At 40.6% G+C, this 18,172-nt stretch overlaps 1 protein-coding gene across 4 annotated transcripts in view; it reads right to left on the bottom strand.

The window, feature by feature from the left end:
- Positions 1–361: 361 nt before the first annotated feature.
- Positions 362–18,172, bottom strand: part of RPRD2 (regulation of nuclear pre-mRNA domain containing 2) — a 71,630-nt gene continuing 53,819 nt past the window's right edge. For 2 of the 4 annotated variants that reach the window (XM_064477717.1, XM_010996723.3), the window contains 5 exons: positions 14,004–14,286; positions 12,394–12,654; positions 10,277–10,477; positions 5,823–7,004; positions 5,446–5,682 (listed from right to left, as the gene is read on the bottom strand). In XM_064477717.1, the coding sequence (XP_064333787.1) occupies positions 5,594–5,682; positions 5,823–7,004; positions 10,277–10,477; positions 12,394–12,654; positions 14,004–14,286 (2,016 nt within the window). In that variant the 3' untranslated portion in view covers positions 5,446–5,593. Of the gene's footprint in view, positions 7,005–10,276; positions 10,478–12,393; positions 12,655–14,003; positions 14,287–18,172 lie in introns of all 4 variants that reach the window. The other 2 variants (XM_010996721.3, XM_010996722.3) reach the window with 1 other exon arrangement.

Genomic DNA, 18,172 nt, shown 5'->3' with positions numbered 1-18,172 from the left:
GTGACAGACTGCCAATAGGCAAGAAGGGCAGACGTGTGCAAAGAACTGGCCAGGATCCCTACCACCACCACCCCAATCTATGCTTGCTTTTAAAATGCTCACAACTGTACAACTTTTGAAGACATACACAAATCATCATGCATAAGGTCTACCCACTTCATTATCAACCACTCCCTGAACATCCTGATCTCACCCCACCCATCATCCCTTTCCAAAAGTGAATTACATCAAGGATCAAACAGAAAACCCACAAGGTCATGAAGATCTCAGAGGCTCAGACTGTCTTCGGTGACACTGAGTGCAGAAGTCAAAGGGGACAGCTGGACAAGATCAGTGTGAGAGGGGAAAAGTCAACCACACAACAAAGGAAACCATACTTTATTAAACAGGAAAACAAAAACGTAATATTGGGGACAAAGAGATTAAAAAAAAAAAAGGAATGGCTGGAAGTGAGGAAAAGTGCAAGTCGTCACGAGGAAGGGACGAGACGGGTGGTCTGTGGTATCTGTGTTTGCCTCAGAACCATGCGGGCACACACACCACCCCTCTACCCCCTACGCACTCTTAGGCCAAAAGCCAATACAACCGTATCTTCGCGATATATCCAGGCTTTTCTTCCTGCATTCTGTAGCTGGTTTCACCTTCAGCCCTGGACAGTCAAGTAGGGTCTTTGCAGAAAATTGAGGTTTATCCAACCACAGGCCTGCTCCTCAAAGCAGCAGTTTGAGCTCCTGGAGAAGTTCCTTCCTATTTGCACTCACCAGAGAAGCAAGGGGCCCTTGGTCAAAGCCCCAGATCTCAAAGAAAAATGTCAAACCTTTAGAACTAGTTATTTTATTAAATGATATTAATACACATTTTGAAAGGATTTCATTGTTGTTGCCTCTAAAGCATGTATTTGTTGTTTTCCACACGAACACGTGAGATTATCAACCCAACATATCTAATTTTAATCTTAACAGGCACCCCAGCCCATTAAAGAAAAAAAGGCGGGGGGGGGGGGAAGCAGTAATTTACAGCGGCTTCAAAACAATAATGGCCGAAGCTTAATTATGCATGAACTAGAAACTTCAGGATTGATAGTGGATGTTCTGCAATTAGGAGGTTTAGCATATTCACATTATCTAGACAGGTTTGCTGTACCATATATATATATATCACAAACTTTGTATTCCTGGGACCGGAAAGAATAAAAGGCCTACTCTCTGATCATCTTACCCTCCCTGGAAACAAATCAAATTCTACTTACTGTCAACTTTTGGGAGGGTGGAGGGGAGCAGGGAGAGGTCTCATCTAAGCCGACTGGAGATTAAACTCTTACAAAATTCGTAAGGACTCAACTTCTGATACTGTTATCACTGAGTTCTACGTGGTACCAGTGTACTCACGGCTCCCGTCCACCAATTCTGTGATTTTACAGCGAGCACCAAGGACCTTACTAACAACTTCGCATATTCTTTCAGATGAATCATGTCCTTGCCAAGACACACTATGCTATGCTTTCTTTAAAAAAATCTTGTTTATTTTTTTAAACTCAGGTTGAAATACAAAAGTCAGAGCATGGGAATGGAGTTTTAAATCACAGACACAGAAAGAATAAAACCCCTTTGTTTCATGTTATGAATACCAGAGTTGTCTTGTTTCACTATATCACATATATACATTGTCATCTTCATTTACTGCTGCAGACCTATTTCCTTAAAGTTAACAACAGCTGACAGTCACATAAAAATCCTCACTTCCATCCTGAAACAAATGCATTAAGGATTTTGTGGCTTAAAAAACAGAACACTCCACACAAAAAAACCAACCCTAAAATATCCATCTTTTAAACTGTACAAGGTCCTCCTTTCATGTATTAGCCGTCAAGCTTTTGAGGACAATTACCCTGCCCCAACACTCAGGAAGCCAATTTCCTCACAACCCCACATTTTCTGATAAAATCAAATGGTCAGAGAGCCTTTTCAAATAAACACTACTTTTAGCTTAAATGAGAGCAGCAGAAAGAATTCACATTCTTTTATTCTAGAATGAAAAACATCTCAGTTTTCTGCCAAAAAAACCCCTATTTCAGTTTTGAGTCAAATAGAACTCCCCTTTCCCTCCCCTCCGCCCCCACCCACACCCTCTTTTATACTTTTCTCTAAACAAATGTCTTAGGACTCAATATAACTATGCTGTTTCTTCGCTTTGCTACACTATATACCCCATCCCATTTACAAGGTCATGGTATCATGCATTTTTTGTGGGGAAAGCGACAGGGCAGAGAGGCTTGAGAAGATCAAAGGAAGAAAGAACAGTTGGCTTAAGACCAGAAGTGCGTTAGGAAGATGAATGACTTGCATCGTCCTAACCACAGAACACATGTTGAGACTAAATAAATAACGTGGAGTAAGTTACACAAAAACTCTCAAACTATGATGATGCACACCTGGTTTAAGCTGCTCTTTACCTGAAAAGAAAGTTTATTCTGAGATAAAGAATCATCTTTCACTACACTGTCTGCTCTCTGTCTTTAATATTTTACCGGAGGAATCCAAAGCAATCCCCATACTTGTAAGTTACTTCTATACTGACTTAGAAGAAGATACGAAACTTGCTAGGATTTCCTTTTCTTTTACTCATCTAGCTGGAGATTACCAGGGTGTACCTTGGGGTAAGACACTAAATAATAAAAAATCGTAGTAAAGGAACATTTGCTCTTCAGTGTCCTTGGATATAAAGATATAAACACTCAAAGTGTAATGATTGTCTTTTCCCCCAGTACTAGTTGTAGAAATACAAATAAGCCTTTCAGTTCAGGGAAAAGAAAAGCACTTCTTTCTCATGTAAAACGACTAAGGGCAGAAACATTTTTTATTTTCTAGAGTGGGAGGTGAGGATAAGGCTTGAGCTTTGAAATGTGACAGGCTGCTACCTATAGAGTGGGGTAAATTTGGATTTATCAGGTCCTCCTGTTTCCCTGTAAAGATACATATAGTAACACCCACTTGTCACTAAGATCTGAAGAGGTAAAATCTAAAGATGCTACTGAACTTCCTCCTTTGAAATATCAATAGGGGTGAATACAGGATGAGGTCAAAGGGAAAAGAAAGATAAAAGACAGTCATTTCTTTTCCCCTTTCCCTTGCAGTTAATCTTTGCTGAAATCCACCAACAAATACCACTTATACTTGGGAGGCACTACAGTAAAAATGTCTACTTCTTATTAAAAAATACAGGGATAATATTTCAGTTGCACTTTTGTCTCAACTGTCAACCGTAGTGATTTTCTTTCTGGCTATTAAGTGAAAACTGAGGGAGAAAAAGTCAAGAAAGCAAGCAGGAAGCAAGAGCTTGATGCAAGATGTGTGAAACTCCTCCAGAAATGACTCCTTGTTCATGACAGGTGGGCAGGTCACATCACACCATTAATGGTTCCTTTCTTTAACCCTCTATATTGTAGTTACTCCTTACTTTAACCTTGACATTACATCCAGCCCCCTTTCTTTTATTCCAAGGATAAAGAAGGAAAAATTTTACTAGGATAAAATGAAGTCTCATCTCAAAGTTACTGCCTGATAGTACTTTAGTAGAGGCTGACTTGAAAAAAAAAAATTTAGATTTTAGGAGAAAGGTAAAGCACTCAACTTCAACATGCCTTAAAAAAACAAACAAAACAGAACACTCGACAGGCCCAAGGTCTCTCACATTCTCTCCCTGGCAACAGCTCTTGGCTGTCAGGGCACAGAGCACACATGGAAGGGGGCCGTGCTGCTTACAGCAGTTACTCAGCTGGAGAGGGAAGGGGACGGGAAGCCTTCTATTGACTATTCGATAAGCCAAGCCCAAATAACACCCCAACATTGCACATGTTGTTATCTGTACTGGTGGAAGTTTTATTTCAAAATGTAGTAAAATTCTTCAATAGATAGGGCAAGGTAAGATTTGTTTTCCTCCCCACCCCTCAAGCCCCCAGCCAAATGAAGTGGTTTTGGTTGTTTCTGTGCTCCCACCCCCTGCAAGACATAAACCACTCGGAGAAGGTAGGTGTAAGTGCGATGGGAGGGAGGATGGGATGGAGTAGTGAAATGTAAGCGTATGTGACTTTTTAATTTGGAAGGGAGGCCCTCTGTGATAATAAAAAAAGAAAAAAAGAAATCAAAGGAGGGAAAACAAAAACAACAACAATAAACCAAACACCTACTTCCAACGCTTTCTAGACTGTTCAAAATGCCTCTCCCTTAGTCCCCATCAGTACCTGGGCGGGAAGAATGGGCGTTTTGGTGCAAAGAACGGAGGGCCCCTAGCGAAAGGGGGCCTGGGTCTCTTTAAAGTGTGGAAAGGGTCTCTGTTGAGAAAAGGTTCCCTAGGCCGAAAGTCTGGCCGGGGACTCCGCAAGATCATACCACTCCGGCTGATGGCGTCTCTGTGTGAGGGACCCAAGGGGGGGCCATTGCCGCCGTTGCTGCCCCCACCACCTCCTCCTCCATGGGCTGGGCCCAAGTGCTCCAGAGAATGGGAGGACAGGCTCAGGCTCTCGCGTACACGGCTAAGGCCAGGGCCGTTGAGGTCCCGTTGGGTAGGGCCCCCATGGTCCCTGGGTCCTGGGAGCACCCCAAAATGATCAGCCAGTGTCCCTTGAAGGAGGGAACTATGGTCCTTGGGAAATACTGCCACAGCCCCTGCCACTCCATGCTCTGCCAGTGGTGGGGCTGGGAAGGGTACAACCCCAGAGTGGTCAACAGGAGGTGGAGGAGGAGGTGGAGTAGAGAAGGGGACACCACTCCCACCACTGCTGCTATGTTCCCCAGGGGTTGGAGGAGGGGGTGGGGTGGGGAAAGGAACTCCGCTGTGCTCTCCAGGAGGAGGTGGGGCAGCATGGGCCAGGGCTGCCTCCTTTGTGAAGGGGTTCGAAAGATCCACAGAGGGTAGATGAGTGGGTGCATCTCGAGAGAAGATACCACCATGATCCTTAGGAGGAGCAGGTGGGGCAGATGATGGCCCCACTGGCTCTCTCTGGAAAGGTGTCCCATGTTCCAAGGGGGACGGGGGGAGATGATGCTCAAATGTTGAGTTGAAACTGTTGGAACGAAAGCTGCCGACACTTTCCTGAAATTGGGGTGCCCGTTCCTTGTACGGTGCTGTTTTAAAGCCAGTGAGGCCTCCGCTGCCCCCACCCCCAAGGGATGCCAACTCAGAGGCACTTGAGGGGCCATTGTCAAAAGAGCTGCCTGAGGTGCTCAGATCAAACCAACCCACCCTCGAGGCCTCACGCCCATGTCCTCTACTGCCCTTCCCAGGGACTCGGATGGACTCGACAGTCTGTATCGGCTCCCCGGACATCCTCCTGTTGGATGCGCTGTGATAGCCCAAGGTTTCTATGGGGGCGCCCTTCTCTTCGGTGCTGTCGGGCACGTCTAAGCAGGAGGAGGAGACGCGGGTTTCTATGCGGTAGTGCTCTTCTTGTTGCTGCTGCTCAGTGGCCGTCAGGCTGGGCTGGCCGAGGTTTGAGAGACTGACACCATCACTTGAAGCGCCCTTGCCGGGGGCCTGGCCAAAATGCTTATCATCTGAGGGCTTCCGCGAGGCATTTTTAAGCATGTTCTTAAACTCAATCGTCGATGTGGTGGAAATGGTGGAGGCCAGGACTTTCTCCACACCCGATGTGGGTGGGTGGCCTGTGGGAGCGGCAAGGGTATTCTGCGGAGAGAAAAGGGAACGGTGTGGGACCGGGTGAGGAGAGTCTGGGTACTGCTTCTGTGGCAAACTGAGATGCCCACTGGTAGACTGAGACAAGCTACTGTGGTTGGAGTCGGGGGTGAAAAATGAATCATTCTTACTCGGTGATGGTGACCGGTCAGACCCAGGTTCATTCCCTCTTATGCTGAAGGCACCAAATAGCCCAGGGGAAGATGAAAGACGGTCACAGTTCTCACTAGAGTCCAGAAGGGCCCTTACAGATGGCGGGAAGGCAGGCTTTACCCCAAATTCTTGGGCTCGGTGGCTATAACTGGACAGGATTGGCTGGTACTCGGGGGCATCAGAAAGCTTGCTTGATTTCAGGATAGATTTGGCTGGTTTCTTCTCTAGGTTCATCATGGCAGAGGGTGGAGGCCCTGAATATTCAAAATCTCGGTAATCCTCATCTTCCTGGAAAGAAGTATCTGGATAGAACTTCTCCTGTGAAGAGTCCATCAAGGAAGACGGCCTCTCCATTCCATCAGGAGGCTGCTTATAGGGCGACTCGCTGCCCAGGCCGAAGGGCCGGTACGCAGACACTGAACTGGACAACTCTCGGGGGTAGCTTTCTTCTCTCCCAGGAGGTGGTGACCTTGTGCTGCTGGGCGTTGAGGAACCAGGGCTAATGATCTTAGAAAGCAGGGACATGGTGTCCACACTGCTGGACGTGGGCTTGTCCATCATCTCATCCTGGGTGGGCGTCCCACTTCGTTCATCTCGCACCGGGGTTCCATCAATGTTGTCGATCGACGTGCTCGTAGGGCCACGCTGGAAGTCTGAGGAGTGGCTTTCTGCGGGGGCACTGGACCCCAGACTGCTCAGGATTGGGATGTTCAAGTTCAAGCCGCTGAAACCAGGGTTACCTTTTAAGAAGTTGTGGATCTTCATTTCCAGGCTTGGGGAAGTGGACTCGGACTCCAGCTTTGGCTTGGAGATTTCTGAAGACTGGCACATGGCAACTTCAGTAGGTGGGGCAGCAGGGCTAGTATTGTGGGTACCTGTAAACCCCAAAGTGTTGGATGGTAGCTTGAAAGTAGTGCTTGGGAGCGCTGGGCTTTGCCCAATTGAGGCCTTGCTGGCTGAAGTTGAAGAGACTTCAGAAGTTGATGAGTTAGGAGAATAGCTGAAGTTTTTGGGAATAAAGGATTGGGTATTTGAGGGCAGACTTCTTCCTTTTATGCTAGAGACTGTGGTGTTGGCAGGGGAAGCTGAAGTGCTCTGGGATGCAGCTTCACTGGATGCAACGGGGTTCCCAGTAACGCTCTGAAGTAAAGATGACAGGCCTGTAGAAACAAAGATTAGCAGAGTTAAAAAGAACAACTCCCCACCTTACAATGAAAACAACGCAGACTAATCGGATATTCTCACTCATTCCAGTGGGAACCAGATAGACATTAAAATATGAGATCAAAGGGAAACAGGACCAAACAAGCAATGGCTAAACGTCACAGAGAACACCGGACCTATTTATCAATATAAAGAGAGCAAATTACTGAAATGTTTCTTGTACAGTCATGAGACGAGTCCAACATGGCACAATAAAAGGCGACAGGAAGGGGGAGATTTTAGTGTCAGAATCATTCATGGTTTAAACAAGACAAAGCAGAAAAAGAAAGGGAGCAAAATTATTTTTAAAATAACACTTTAAGCCAGTATTTCTTAATGTTTGGCCTGTGGAACTGTTTCTCTAAATGCAAAAAGATATTCTGCCCTCTGCCCCACCCTTCCTTTCCAGCCTCCACATCGTCCCTGACAAGCTAAGGTGCACTGTCATCCTCAGGAGCAAGGCGGCACGTGCAAACTGCAGGATTTTATGAGAATAGCGATGCTCTTCTCAAGGAGCACCTCTAGCTAGACTGGTGTTACCTACGCGAAGACAAAGCTTTGGTTGTTAAATTTTTAGGTGCAAAATGTAACAATAATAAATATACAAACACACACCGTAATGACTTACAAAGCTAGACCACTGGAGCACTGATCCTTACACAAGAAAACATACAATCCCCATTTTACAGCTTGGAAAAATTCAAGGATTACTGGTCTACTTAAGTTGACACTGATGAGATTCAACCCTACTTACTGACAAATAAAACCTTCTCAGAAGCACTGAGAAAGAATTCTTTGGGGCAAAGGCTGAAATCCAGCAAAGCAAACTGCTCCTGTAGAAAATTTCTTAGAAAAATACTTGACAAAGAGATAACAGAAAGTCCTTAAAATTCAACCATATTTTGAAAAATTTACTCAATTTCTGATCATAAATGAAAAGTTTTTATGTACACTTCACCTGTGTTTATAGCTTTTAGTCATATACTAAAATCGTTCCTTCATAATCATATGTGAAAGAAAATAATCATTCATATGATACGTCAATTAATGTTTCTTCAAAATTTAAATTTTTATCCACATTTGCTAAGAGACAAAAGGTCTTAAGAATTTTAAGGCCACTCGTAACATTCTCAAATGCCATCAACTTCTAAATGAGGAAGCATGGTTTTTACTATTATCCAACATTCAATAATATTCAAATAATTGAAATATTGTTTATTTCACTTATTATTGTCCTGAAAAAAAAAAAAAATCCATGTTTTATTTCCAAAAAGTTCCCTGGCTGTGTAATTTTCCTCCTCCTAATAGTTTGACTTAATTCTTAGTAGTCACTGCTCTTACCAAAATCAAGACATCCTCAAGCACTAGAAAGTAATAAATGATATTATCATAAAATTTTACAAAGCTGTTTTCAGTGTATCTTTCAGATATTGTGAAATAAATTCTTCAAAAGACCATCCTGTTAACATAGATACTATGCAGATTTCTGGTAACAGGTGAAACAGTCTCTTACCAATAAATATTACTTTTCTTCAATCTTAAGCCATACTCTATGGCCTTCAACCCACTGAAGTCATTCTTTTGTGTTGAAAATCTGTCGATAAGGGCTGTGGGTGACAATTCAGAGCAAAGTTCTAAGAAATTTCCTTTATGGTCTTTGAAGAAATGTATCTATTTTAAGTTGCCGGGCACAGTTCTTTTAAAAGTCAAGAATTCCACTTTCCACAGGAAAATGAAAAGTGATCAATTGCCCTGTTACCCACAAAGCTTGTTTCCTGAGACTCCCACTTCTCACTTTGTCACAACACATCTAGATCTGTTCAATTCTGCCTGACGAGAGAGTCCACATGATACTGTTGTAACAATTTGCTGAAGGAAAAAGCTTCTTCTTTAAGACGCTGTATCTATAGAAGAAGCTAGGATACAAGTGAGTTCAAGATTTTTACTGTAACTATAGGACAGTGACAGAAGAAGGACTAGCACATGCCAATCTCTCAAAATAATTCTTCCTGAAATCAGCAGTGTAAGATGTACTGTAGTATTATCATTACTCCTTTATTGCTGGTGCCAATATGTAGGGGTGTGGATTAATTATTATTTAATAGTACTTAGTTTTGTGTAGCAAAACTCTCATATTGTAAGACAAAGCTCACTAATAACACAGCGCTTGGCAGATCCACTTACAGAACAGTTCAGAAAATTGAGAAAATTAATAGATACCTGTAAGGCTGCTCTCTATTCATGTAAAGCAGTGTTTCTCAACCTCAGCACCACTGACATTTTGGGCTGGATACTTTGCTGTTGTTGGAGCTGCCCTGTGCATTGTAGGATTAATTAAGCAACATCCCTGGCTCCTACCCTCTAGATGTAGTAGCACCTCCACCCCGACCCCAGTTGTGACAAACAAAAATGTCCTCAGACACTGCCATATATCCCCTGGAGGCTGCTGGTTGAGAACTACTGATAGAGAGTAAATCACTATATTGAAACAGTTCAAAATTCATTGCATAATTACACTGAGGTGCTTACAAGAGATTGTTGGTATCTGGAGGGTCTGAGAACAGAGAGCAACGTAAGCTTTATGAAAAAAATGTTAGAAGCAGACAGTTTTAGGCACAAAACAGATGGTCAGCAAAGCTGAATGAGAGGGTCAGAAAGGTAGAGATAATAGGCAGGCAAAAAGCCGAAAAAGGTATGACATCTCCAGAGGCCTCCGTAAACCACTGGGACACAAAAAGGAGATAATCATGCCTCATGAGAGTTCTGACAGCAGACTGATCTTTCCTACTACCTTTAGCTTCTGTTAACATTAGAATATGTAAACCTCAACATATACTAACCCGACTAAAGAGATGGAATAAAAGCAGCCCTGACGGGTGTCTTGGGGTAGGTGAAAGAATACTGGACTCCAGTCAAGAAATCGGGCTTTTGGTCTCAGCTCATCGTTGAAGAGACAGATGTGTAACCTGCAGCAGGTCACATCACCTCACTGAGCCTTAATTTCCTCCCCTGAAAAGGAAGGGATTAGACTACATGATATGTGAAGTCTCTCTCAGCTTTGACATTTCGTAATTCTATAAATGCCAGCTCGTAGGTGATAAATACAAAGAGAATAATGAATTAACTGTATTACACATTTCATGGCTTTGGGTTCCTCAGAAATGGAATCCAGGATTAAGCTGGAGACAAACATTCACAATTCAGATCCCTCTGGCACATGTCAGTTTACCTTGCAGTGCAGGGGCTGACTGTGTCTGGGTTTTGGAAAGAGCAGACAGAATGCTCTCTGGGGTGATCTCCACCTTCGAGAGGATATTTGCCAGAGGGTTGTGAGATGTTGTCGTGGCAGGTGCAGGTGTCTTCAGGCCACTGGTGAGGTTGCTGGGACTTGTAGGAGTTCCTGGAGAAGGTCTTGATGCAGGACTGACCCCTGGTGGCAGAAAGATTAACTCAAGAAAATGCAATTCAAAATGACCTTTAAATTCACAGTATTTTCCAGTTTGGTATATTTAAGAGGAATTCTGTGACTGATCCACGAATGGTCCATCTTGTACAAAGAAAAAACCTGAAAATTAGATGAAGATTTGCTTCTGTCTACTTGGAACGCTTAAATTAAACAAGTATTAAGGTTTTTTTCCCATATGTATGCATTAGTTTTCAGAGCCCCAGTAGAAATAGACTAAAGAATCCATTTCTCTTTTCTCTACCAAGTGGAACTTACACATCAGAGTACTGTAGGCGCTCAATCAATACTGCTCGCTAATTATGATCACAGCCATTGTAACTGTGTAACCTGGCCATTGCATAGTTCTATGTGATAAAATTATTTCCTTTTGAAATTAACTTTAAAATGAGATTATTTAACCAACTTTTACATTTTTAAATTTTAAAACACTGGGTTGACTTTTAACATAGGACAAAATATATATAAAAACAAAAGAATAATTTTTGATTTTTAATGATCAAAAATATGAAGATATTTCACAAAGAAAAATAAACGATAAGCAAATGAAAGAAATTTTAATCATATCTTTAATCAAAGGAATGAAAATTAGAACAAATAATTTTTTAAGACTGAATTTGACAAAGATTAAAACAAAAAAATATAATGGAGAGGTTGAGGAACAATGGGACCTTTCATGTACTTGGAACAAAACAGTACATTTTCAAAGATCATTTTAGTCATAACACGAGAAGACTTAACCTACACGCTGATTTGTTTTTGAGTCTTTACCTTTTAGAAGTACATATTTAATTATTTATGAAGAAATTAAGTACTTGGGATTTTCTTCCAAATAATCAGGACTGGGCAGGGCACAGCAGAAACAAGACTGGCCACGTGCTTATACTGCTGAAGATGAGTGATGAGCACATAGAGGGGCTCTACTTTTGCATATTTTCATTAAAATTTTCATTTAAAGAAAGCCCTACATACTTATCAACCCTCTTAAGAAGGGTTGTGCATAAAACTTTAGCATCAAGGTTGTTCATTACAGTATTCTTTATAACAGTGAAAAATTGGAAACATACTAGATGTTCTCATAATAAAGGTTTAAATAAATTACTGAATGCTATGTAGCTATTAAATGACATAGATGAATATTCAATGACTTACAAAAACGTTCACGATATGTAGTTAAACTTTAAGTCGGTTTCAAACAGTAGCTGTCTCTCAGTACCCCTGGGGATTGGTACCAGGACCTCCACGTATACCAAAATCTGCCGATGATCAAGTCCCTTATAAAATGGCATAGTATTTGCATATAACCTATGCACATCCTTCCATATACTTTAAACCACCTCTAGATTACTTATAATACCTAATACAATGTAAACAGTTGTAAATACAACGTAAATACTATGTAAATAGTTGCTGGGGCGATGCAAATCCCAGTTTCGCTTTTTGGAACTTTCTGAAAAATTTCCCCCTCAAATATTTTCGATCCATGGTTGGTCGAATCCATAGATGCAGAACCTGCAGATGCAGAACCCATGAATATAGAGGACTGACGGTATATGCAATGTGCTTCAATTATTTAAAGAAAAATTATTACAAATATTTAATCTCCTAAAACACACACACACACACACACACACACACATTATACATACTTGTAAGGTTAAAAACAAGTGGTTTCCTTTGGGGTGGCAGAAATATGAATATTTATTTTATTCTTTTTACTTATTCTTATTTTTCTATAATGACCACATACTGGTTTTAATTTTTAATTTAAAACATTACTTTGAATTAAAAAACACTTGCTTAAACAAAAGCCAAACCCAGACTTGACGGCTCAATTAGAAAGATGCAAGTAAGTTTTTATCTCCCTTACTGGGCTTACTTACCAGTATTTTTCATGACTGATGTCAGGCTGCTAAGGATGGAACTGATCTTTGCCAGATCCACATTAGCCAGGTTTGGCAAAGCCAGTGCTGGAGAAGGGGAGAGAAGAGACGTATTCACAGGCTTTGGAAGAGGTGGGGTTGCTGTCACGGTCACAGGCACTGGAGTACATGAAGAGGCTTTTGAGATACTTTCTGTAGGCTTTGCAGGTGCAGAAGTGGATACAGCTGACTTCTCCACCGGTTTTTCCTTCCTGTCCTCCACTGTTTAAACAAAGAGACGATACTGAATCCTATGACTTTCCAGACTCTGCTTCCAATACAAAATAGTTTGTCCTAATATTTCCTAATTTGGAGGTAAAAAGCACTATGCTTTAGAGAAAAATCATTCACTTCATGACTTTTTTAAAAAAAAATACTCTTTATAATTTATGATCCTTCTCAACTTTAATATTTGCTTAAATGAATTTTTCAAATGCATCTTTTATCTTGCTTTTTTAATGATTTCTTAGTATCTTCTTAGTATCTGTGTATTAAATTTGTACATTTCTAGAATCATGTTATTATTATTTGGTACACATCAGTGTTGTGTTTTTCAGTAATGATATTTATGCCATAAATTGTCCTGTCTTGTCTTTGCCATTAACCCGAGAGCTTTCTAAGAGACAGAAACTCTGTTTATATGTCAATGTATTTCCTTTCGCTTCCTGAAATTGGTCCACTGGTGGGTGCAATTAGGCACTAATGCAATGTTTTAGCTCTTGATGCCTTTGCAGTATACCCCTCTTAATACTTTAAAGGCTATGCACTATATGGATAGTGCATTAAATTCAACACAAGCCAAACTGCCTAATAAGAATACTTATAAAAGCTGGAGTTGTCAAAGAAACAGTTCTCCAATCCAGGTTAATTTTGAAAGTGTGGTTAACAAACTGTGGCTTTGGAATCTTGAAGGCCAAGAGTGACAGAGAATAAGGAATTCCAGCATAAGCGGCCCTCCCTCTAGAGCAGTGCTATTTAATAGAAATATAATTCAAGCCACATACTAATCATAGTAAAAAAGAAAACAGGTAAAATTAATTTTAGTAATATATTTTATCTCAATATCCCAAATATTTTCATTTTAATGTTACAAATATAAAAAATTATTCATGAGATATTTTCACTCTTTTTTAAGGTACTAGGTTTCTAGAATCTAGCATGTATTTCTTTTTTTCAGCATGTATTTTATAAATAGAACACATCTTAAGTTGGACAAGCCACATGTCAAACGCTTAGTCACGTGGAGTCGGTGGCTACCACAGGGAACAGCACAGATTGTGAACAGTGATTCTTTTTTTTTTTTTTGGCAGGGGGAGGGAGGTAATTAGGTTTGTTTGTTTGTTTGTTTGTTTGTTTGTTTGTTTGTTTGTTTTTGGAGGATGTGAGCAGTGATTCTTAACCCACACGGCATACCAAATCCTGAACCACTGCTCTGGAGACAATAATGCTACATTGGTGTTCTAATCTTTTAAGGATTAAACTACCTTTTAATACCTGCCTGTGGCAGATTCACTGGTGGGAAAACAAAACAGGTGAGGCACAAGGTGCCTACTAATCACAGAAGGACATACCAATGATTTTTGACCCATCATCCTCCACATCTGAGAGTTCCATATCTTCCACATCACGATTATCTGTTGCAGGCTCAGGTGTGGCTGATTTCTCACTCTCCATGGCTGGTGACTGGGATTCCTCACCTCCCATTCCTTGAAAAGGAGATTCAGAACCAGTTGGGGAGGGAGCATCGACACTTGGGGAAGGGACTGGTGATTCCTCAGGATCAGGAAGGGTTGACTTCAATTGATCCAGCTTTTTCTTTAAATTGTTCACTCGATTAGCGAAGGTTTTGTATGCCTATTGGAGAAAAAGAAGAGTTTACTCCTCTGAGAAATAACCAAGAAGCTACCATTTTGACTTTGATCAGATTTCCCCATTATTATTAACTGTATCACTAGCATAAAATAAGAAACTATCAGCTGTCAGGCACAGAGTAGTTTCCAACCTCTGCCTTCTGTATTCCCTAAATGAATATTACCATCCACAAAGTTGCTCAAGTTAGGAAGTAAGAGGTCATCTGTAATTCATCCTCTCTTACTCTCGCCCTCCCCTCCAACCAACCAGTATTTATTGAGAGCCTAAATGTGCTGGGCACTCTTCTAGGTACTGGAGATACACCAATGACCAAGAAGACAAAAATCAAATCCATAAACAAAGTACAGCCTGAGAGGTCAAACACTATTGCTTTTTAAAAAAACCAACCTTTTATTTTAAAACAACTTTAAGTGTACAAAACTGCTGTGAAAAATAGAGTTCCCCTCTATCCCATACCCAATTTCCCCCTATTCTTAACATCTAACATTAGTATGACACACTTGTCACAATTAATGAACCAGTCTTGATAATTTATTAACTAAAGTCCATAGTTTGCTCAGATTTCCTCAGTTTTTATCTGATGTCCTTTTTCTATTCCAGGATCCCATAATTTACTAGTCATGTCTTCTTAGGCTCCTCTTGTTTGTGATAGTTTGTTAAACCTTCCTTGTTTTTGATGAACTTGTCAGTTTTGAAGATTACTGATCAGGTATTTTGTAGACTGTCCTTCAACTGAGGTTTGTCTGATGATTTTCTCATGATTAGACTGGGGTTATGGGTCTTGGGGAGGAAGACCACGGAGGTGAAGTGCTACTGTCATCACATCACATCAAGGTTACATACAATCAATATGATGTACCACTGTTGATAACCTTGGTCACCTGGCTTAAATCTATTCATCTGATCATCTTAATTGCCACTGCCTTGAAGCTGTGGGTCTTTTTCTTTTTCTTTTTTTGTTAAGAGTCTTGGACTATTAGATTGTGGAATCATTTTGATTAGTCGAAGAAGCAGTATTAATTTTAAAAATGGGGTGGAACAGAAAAGAATATACTAGAACTGAGCTTTTGCTTCTGGATATAATTGAGTAGCTTGCAGTAGAGCAATGCTCCCATCAAGAACAACTAGAAAAGCCAGATGTGTACACGTACCTATTTATACACACACGCACACACACAGACACACATCTGAATGTACTGCAGAGTGCGCAGGCGACCAATGCTCACGTGGCAATTTCTATAGTAAGAGGAGACCAAGAGGAGAGCTAAGTGGGCTTTTCTGTAGCTGCTTTTTCTCTCAGTGTCCTGCTCATTTTGGGGAGCCAGGCAAAAATTTTGAGAATTCAGGCAAAAGGAAAAGGCAGAGGGCTACTACTAAATAGTATAAAGAAAAAGGCAGAACTTTTAAGTCTTGTTGGTCTGCACCGGTAAGTCAGAAAAAATCAGCAAGGCCAAGATTCTGATGAAAGAGGAAGGCTCTTTCTATCCTATTCCATTGCTCTGTACATCTGTTTTTGTGCCAGTACCATATACTGTTTTTTAAATTAAAAAAAATTTTTGAGTGGAGGTAATTAGGTTTATTTATTTATTACTATTTTTTAACGGAGGCACTGGGGACTGAACCCAGGGCCTCGTGCACGCTAAGCACGCGCTCTACCACTTCCCCTTCGATCTGCTTTGTAGTATAGTCTGAAGTCAGGAAGCCTGATTCCCCCGGCTCCATTCTTCTTTCTCAGGATTGTTTTGGCTATCCTGGGTCTTTTGTTTCCGTACAGATTTTAATATTTTTTGTTCCATTTCTGTAAAAAATGTCATTGGTAATTTGATTGGGATTGCATTGAATCTGCATATTGCCTTGGGCAGTGTAGCCATCTGAAAAATACTGATTCTTCCAATCCAAGACCACAGTGTATCTTTCCATCTGTTTGAGTCGTCTTCAGTTTCTTTCATCAGTGTCTCGTATTTTCAGAGCACAGGTCCTTTGCCTCCTTAGGTAGGTTTATTCCTGGGTATTTTATCCTTTTTGATGTGACAGTAAATGGGGTTGTTTCCTTAATTTCTTTTTCTGATATTTCATTTTAGTGTGTAGAAATGCAACTGATTTCTGTATATTAATTTTGAAACCTGCAACTTTACTGAATTCATTGATGAGCTCTAGTAGTTTTCTGGCGGCACCGTTAGGATTTCCTCTATATAGTGTCATGTCATCTGCAAACAGTGACCGTTTTACTTCTTCGTTTCCAATTTGGACGCCTTTTATTTTTTTCTTTTCTGATGGCTGTGGCTAAAACTTCCAAAACTACGCTGAATAAAAGTGGCATCCTTGTCTTGCTCCTGCTCTTACAGGAAATGCTTTCAGCTTTTCACCACTGAGTATGTCAGCTGTGGGTCTGTTGTATATGACCTTTACTATGCTGAGGTATGTTCCCTCTGTGCCCACTCTTCTAGAGAGTTTTTTTTTTATCATAAATGGATGTTGAATTTTATCAAAAGCTTTTTCTGCATCTATTGAGATGATCATATGCTTTATTCTAATTTGTTAATGTGGTGTATGACACTGATTGATTTGTGCATACTGAAAAATCCTTGCATCCTTGGGATAAATCTCATTTGACCATGGAGTATGATCCTTTTAATGTATTATTGGAGTCAATTTGCTAGTATTTTGTTGAGGATTTCTACATCTATATTCAACAGTGATACTGGCCTGTAATTTCCTTTTTTTGTGGTATCTTTGTCTGGTTTTGGTATCAGGGTGATGGTGGCCTCATAGAATGAGTTTGGAAGTGTTCCTTCCTCTGCAATTTTTTGGAATAGTTTCAGAACGATAGGCATTAACTCTTCTCTAAACTTTTGGTAGAATTCCCCTGCGAAGCCATCTGATCCTGGACTTTTGTTTGTTGGGAATTTTTAAATTACTGATTCAATTTCACTGCTGGTAATTGGTCTGTTCATATTTTCTACTTCTTCCTGGCTCAGTCTTGGCAAATTGTACCTTTCTAAAAAATTGTCCATTTCTTCTAGGTTGTCCATTTTGTTGGCATATAGTTGCTCATTGTAGCCTCTTATGATCCTTTGTATATCTTAGGTGTCAGCTGTAACTTCTCCTTTTTCCTTTTTGATTTTATTAATTTGGGCCCTCTCCCTTTTTTTCTTGATGAGATTGAGAAAACAATAGCAGCCAATTGCAGCACAATAAAATTAAGTCTAATACTTATTTTTACTCAACACTTAACACTGACTATATAAAATGACTATAGATTATGTGTGTGTGTATAATTAAAATATGTAACAATAAAAAAAATATAAATTTAGATGGTGGATATAGCTCCTGTGATGATATCTCCAAGGAACCTGAAAGCAGCAGCAGCTAAGAAGCTAAAGATCTGAGGAGAAATTTCAGCAGCTGCACAATGCCAGACAGAAAGTTTACAGAGTTTATGCACCGTCAAGTTAGAGGCCTAGTAAACACCTTCACTTTCTATTAAAACCCCACAAAGGCCATGGGTTAGGAGTAAAGACCATGTCCCAGGACTAAGGGTTGTCTAAACAAACCCACCTTAACAAAGCCTAAAAACAAGCCTTTGTATCATAGTGATCCACTGATAACTTAAAATTGCCAGGAAAAAAAAAAAACAAAAAAAAACAACTCCGTATGTTTTAAAGGAAAATGACACAATTCACAGCCTCCGTAAGTATCATGCAGTATGTTTCCTGTAAAATATATTCTTAGACTTGCAAAGGGATGTAACAGACATGACTAAAGTACACCAAAACCAGTTGGAGTACATACCTAGATGACCGAGATACTGGAATTAACATACAAAGTCTTTAAGACAGTGATTACAAATTTGTTAAAGAATTTTCAA

Source organism: Camelus dromedarius, chromosome 23 (assembly GCF_036321535.1).
Source record: "Camelus dromedarius isolate mCamDro1 chromosome 23, mCamDro1.pat, whole genome shotgun sequence".
NCBI lineage: Eukaryota > Metazoa > Chordata > Mammalia > Artiodactyla > Camelidae > Camelus > Camelus dromedarius.
This window is presented reverse-complemented; position numbering and strand designations above follow the sequence as displayed.